General features: G+C 32.8%; 1 protein-coding gene across 1 annotated transcript in view; it reads right to left on the bottom strand.

The window, feature by feature from the left end:
• Positions 1–547: 547 nt before the first annotated feature.
• LOC126188270 (glutamate receptor 1-like) overlaps positions 548–6000 on the bottom strand; it is a 1232223-nt gene continuing 1226770 nt past the window's right edge. Inside the window, exon 19 of the mRNA XM_049929849.1 lies at positions 548–2983. Coding sequence (XP_049785806.1) covers positions 2909–2983 — 75 coding nt within the window. The 3' untranslated portion in view covers positions 548–2908. The remainder of the gene's footprint in view (positions 2984–6000) is intronic.

Below are 6000 nucleotides of genomic sequence, written 5' to 3'. Positions count from 1 at the left end.
TTTAAAAAGTTTGAGTGGTTCTTAGAGAAACATGTAACAGCATCAACATTATTGTGTGTAAGTGCATGTGTGTGTGTGTGTGTGTGTGTGTGTGTGTGTGTGTGTGTGTGTGTGTGTGTGTGTGTGTGTGTTAACATACTTCAAAACTAAATACTTGGCCCACTCCTAATTTTCATCTCGTCCAATGACTCTTATGTGAGAAATATCTTTTATCAGTCTCTGTGTCTATTAAGTTATTATTTCCCCTGTGCACTGCACAGCCGTTCCACAAAACAGGAAAAGGTAAATATATTTTCAAATGATTTAGTCTGCACATATACCACCAAGTTATATTTATGCAGTGCAGTGATGAAACTTTCCACTCTCGCTGACAAGTTTCCAGAGAGCAAAGAATATATCAGGGTGGGGAACAGAAAAATATAGAATTCTGTCAAGTACTATAAAACTTATGACTTATGATAGATCTATTAACAGCATATACACATACTATCTCATGCTGTAGTGAATAATGACAATATATAGTTTTATTCAATAACCATAATCTCTTTATTATCTGGAGTACTGTAAATATATTTAAGGTCATAACATAGCATGCACCTCAGTTGATTGACATACAACAATTATAAATTTCGTATGAATTGCAGTCAATTCCTTAAATTGCAATTTGACATCAATAGTTTGCTTACATCTAGTCACATTTAGTACAAAATAACGTTTAACATGCAAAAACCCTTGTTTGAGACAAATTCAGAAGTTACAATATACATCAAAAGTGTTAAAAATCATTCTTTTAAGGAATCATGACCTCAGACACTAATGAACTTCCATTCTTATATCAAGTCTTAGCAGTTGAGAGTTAGATTATGTACCTCGGTTTTCAAATAGCACAAAAGTAAAATTTTCTCTTCATATGACAGTGTGCCGATTTGGCCTACATGTTTTTCAGAAAGCTGCTTTAAGATTATTTGGAGATTACAACAGTTAAATAAACACTGGTAATCTATGTTTTGCAAATGATAGCAAAGCACACAAATCTTAAGTTAATAAAATAGTGGTACCTAGAAAGAGTAAAGAATCTTAGAGACTTAAATATGAAGTACTTACTATAAATCGAAATAAGAACTCTTCATTTTATTGTTTACTATTTTCCTTAGAAATAATTGCATGATTAAAAGCAAACAACACATAATTAGGCACAAGGAAACAGGGATAAAGTGGTTTGAACACACAATGATGAGTTTTAATTGTTACTTAGCTTTTCAGGAGAATCAATTTACCTTAATGTCAAAATATAGGTTAAAGAGTCCACCATTATGTTAATTCAAACTCCAAAGTCAGTGTTGAGTGAGGCCTTGCAAGTTAATGTTAATATCCTCCTTGTATTAAAGGACAATACTATTTACACATGAATTAATTTTATAATGTATGTTAAGAAGACACTAGTACAAATTTCTCAATTATTTTTGGATCATTCTGTTGAATCTCAATTTTTGCTTCTGTGTACCTATAATTTCTGTTTCAAAATAATCTATGATATCATTTACTGAACTGTAGAAGTCAATTCCTTGTTTGGAGCTGCTGTTCAATACTTTGTCTGACATACAAGTCAACTGTGTAAGTGTAAGAGCGTCATTTGTTAAAGGCTGTCAGTATACTCCTGCACAACAGTTAAGTAAGAAAGAGAAGTTCAAGGCTGGATCTTCTTCCCAGTCAATAAAAATTCCTAAGTAAACCAATGCTGAAGAATTTTGTTGCTGGAAACCAAAATAATTCTACATTTTTCTATTACCTGATTTACATATTCTTCATTATCCAAGACAGCTAGTTTCAACCTATAAACAGACTAACAAACTTCAAAGAACATTGCATTGCAATTAAAATCATAGATGGATTTATTAGAGGAGCGCACTTCAAACGATGTTTTACTCATCTACACAAAAACTCATGTATATGTTAGCACTGCAGCACATTCCTCAGAGGAAGAAGGACTCACACAGTTTTTGTGCTACATCTCAAGAGAGGAAAGACAACAGCCAGTGTTCAGACTCAGTTGGAAAACATTATTACAATTATTTCATTAACATAGATTTTCCAATACTCGTTTAGTTTTGTGAGCTATATATCACTTTCAGTCCTATCCATAATGTAGATATTATTTATAAAATATGAAGTATGGAGATAAGTAACACTGATCACATATATAATTTTTTTAGAAATGCATTTTATGAATTCGACTATCAATAAAAACTTAAGTGTAACAACGACAACAATAAAATAACATACAGAGTTTCATAATAATATTAAACTTCACTTACTATATCAATCCTCCAAGAATTAAAAGATATGCTTATTTTTATTAAGTCACTGGCAGAGATTTACAGTATGTTAATGCAGACAAAAACACTAACATTGGTAACACTGCTTTTTTTTTGTAAATTCATACACTATGATACTTGTATATTATCAAAAGAAGTCACAGTGGGAATATGATAAACGAAATGAAATTTATTGCTTTGTTGCTTGAGAGCAGTCTGGCGCCATATGATTTCAGTTGTACGTTAATGCAGTTTTCTTCCCATTTTCATAGAGATCCATATTGTGGCAGCTCATAAATTACTATTAGATGCTGTCAGAATCACAAAGTATTAATTTTGCACCATAAATCACTATCTTGAGAACATTCCATTATGTACCCACAAAAAGGGCACAATATAGTTAACAAGCAATCAAAAACACTAAATTTTATTTTAAAATCTGTGGAAAACTAATTCCCATTGTACATTGCTTGTACTTGAAGTACCTCAGGTGCACTGAAGTTTGTTTGTTGAATCGAACACAGTTCCACACTGTATGGAGCTTGTCGAGGCAATGAGAGATGATCATCTGCTACTCGATTTAGCAAGTATCATCAGACTTGAGTATGTGTGTTGGTATGATATTCTTCATCGTCAAGGTAGTTTATCTGATTGGCTGGTGTGTAATACTGAAAAAAAAAGGAAATCGTGATGTGAAATTAAGTAATTCTGAATACCATAAAATGGCATAAGAATAAATTGCATATTAATCATATAGGTCCAATAGCCTTACAATCAAAGTAGGTTTGTTACATATCAGCCTACCACACTGTAAAGTTTACAAAACATTAAGATATGGCAATAGAAAGTAGGATGCTGCATGACAATTATATATTTGTCAGAGAACAACAAATGTCACGAAACTATGTGCTCCTCCTGTGGTTTTGTCGCCTAGGAGTCCTGAGACGTAATTTCTCTGGTGTTTCGGAAGATGTTTGCAATTTAGTTTTTGGAACGTGTAGCAGGAATCAGCACAAAACAAATCGTGTTGATCATGTCTCACATACAACGCCCACTGTCAACAGAAAGCGTCAGCTTGTTTCATGATACATACGAAATGATTTTTAAATCGTAATTTTCATGCCACTTGATGGGCCTGTCCGAGATTAGTCATGTACAATATTTGCTTTACCAATGTGTATTAAGATGGACAGTAAAACATGAAGAATAGTAGGCACCCCAGCAGAGATTGAGCAGCGATGCTTCATGGTGGTAGCAGTCAGTGTCAGCAAGGATACTGCTGTCTCTGCTATAGTAATAGTTTTTCTTCATGTTTCACTGTGCCTGTTAACACACATCAATGAAAGGAATATCGGATAAGACTAATTTTGGGACAACTCTGTCGAAAGGGTACATTGAATTCCACTTCAAAAATAATTTTGTTTGTAATGGGAAACGAACCAACACACTCAACTGACACTGAGCATCGTACAAAAGATCTGATGGCTAATATTTGTTTGGGCTGACTCCAATTAAACATTGCAAAAACAAAACTGAAAATATCTTCTGAAACACCAGAGAAAATGCACCTGATGGTTCTTAGGAGCTACATCTTGTATAGTTATTAATTTAAAAAAATGTTTAAATTCACAGAAAAATAACAGCATAAAAGGCAAAACAGAAGAAAGTTCACTATTTTGGTGGTTTATCAGTGTAATCAAAACATTCCAATTTACAGTTACCATTCTGCTGGCATCAGAGCCATACTATGTTATAAAGCAGCATGAACCATAATCTGCCAAATGTCTGGAATATGATGACCCATAAAGCTTGTGTACATTGCTTCCATGCTCATTTAACACACTGAACATGTTTTATATTTTGTCCCATAGAGATGCATGGTGTTGAAAGTAACCTCCTTTTTTTCTTACGGGTTCTTCCAGAGACAATTTCATTTTACCACAGATCACTTATTTCCTCACTGAGGTTATGTTGTCATATCACATGTTTCTATCTACAGGCATGTTGTGGGAATATATATGGACATTCTGACCAAAACCGTGGTATCTTAAGTCTTACTGGCATTACATTCTGCCTTGTGATTTTTATCAACACTGATCTATCCAAATAAAGAGATACGATAAGTAAAAATTAAATCATTAATATCCACACTTTGCAAGAATTATCATTTCTGTAACTGGAGTTTTCTTCTAAACTGTCTATGTTGTTTCACTCAGAGCATCGAAGTCTGATTTTATGGGATCCTCCTCCAGTGTTTGAGAATATAATCATGGTGTTTCTTTGTTTTCATGCCTTACAATACGCATCATCTAACACATGTACGTTTTTTAAGCTGTCTAACGCAGATACATTCTGTATCTGTTGCTAAGTGACTCCAAAACTTGCATCCTGTGAATTAATGTAATTCATTTTGACTACTAAGTGGTAAAGGAATCAGATAATGTACTAATTTATGATGAAATGTAAATTAAATGTGTATATGGTATAAAGAGTTCGTTGAAAGGAGTAAGAATTGCCTCTATGTCCTTTTCCTTCCTCATTAAAAAAATATAGCTACTTTGTTTGTAAAATATTATACTCATGTACCACCTTAGTATATCATATACTTGATATTTTGATAATATGTAATATAGTCCAGTAAAGATCTAATATTTTCTGCTAATCCTAATTATTTATTTCCATCTGAAATTTACTATTCAAAACTACAAATTAATATCTTAGGTTGTATGAACGAGAAGAATGTTCATTGCAGCATTGATTTACTTTATCTCTTGAATTCCTAAAATAACGTTAGTGGTTATAGAATCCCAAATGTCAGCATTTCAGTATTTTCTGAACAATGTAGCTTTATTTAAGTTGTATAGATACTGGTTAGAATTTTTCTGCATTAGGCAGTTTATTACTTTAACAGGTTTACAGAGAATAGCATAAAAATCCTTATATAACATAAAAAATTACAATTCTATTACTATAACTGATCATGTAATGGGCCATTAATTGGATTAGGGACAGTAGTTGTCTGTATTGTCTCATTATCTCTTACCACAGACATTTTTTCATTTATGATGAAAAATTAAGATGTACAGTTATTGAGACATGGGAAGTCGCAAAATGTAGATGGGTACGTCTGTCAGCAATCTGATAAATCAACTACATGAGTTCCACAGGTACTTTATGCAAAGGAAGGTGGTAGAGTGTAATTCGAACTATTTGTTAGAACAGCTACAGCTGTACTGAGGTGAGATAAATGGATCGATGGGAAAGGAAAATATGAACATACAATGTTATGAAACAATATAAGTGAAAATTGTCAAGATATGTTGAACACATAATGTGATGAGTGTAATGAGTAATAAATTGTTTGCTTAGATACTTGTTATGTTTTTAGCCCCATTGCTGTTTTCATTGATAATAAGTAAAAGCCCCAAAAGTAGCTTGATTTGAATGCTTGACTCGAGCATCCTGCTATTCACAATAAACGAAGTTTAATAAGATCGTCGTTCCTGAGTAGAAATGTGCTGAATCTTTATACTCGTAATTTAAACTTAACTGCTTTTCCTATACTTCACTGTATGTTTGAATATGAGTAATTACTTTGTAATTGTTGTTAACATCCACAAATATTGACCATTGCCGTAACACCTACAAAAATTACAATGTCATGAATGAAGTAATGTTGTGAAGT

The sequence above is a fragment of the Schistocerca cancellata genome, chromosome 5 (genome assembly GCF_023864275.1).
Source record: "Schistocerca cancellata isolate TAMUIC-IGC-003103 chromosome 5, iqSchCanc2.1, whole genome shotgun sequence".
Classification (NCBI taxonomy): Eukaryota; Metazoa; Arthropoda; class Insecta; order Orthoptera; family Acrididae; genus Schistocerca; species Schistocerca cancellata.
Note: the sequence above shows the minus strand (reverse complement) of the source record. Positions and strands in the feature narration are given on the sequence as shown.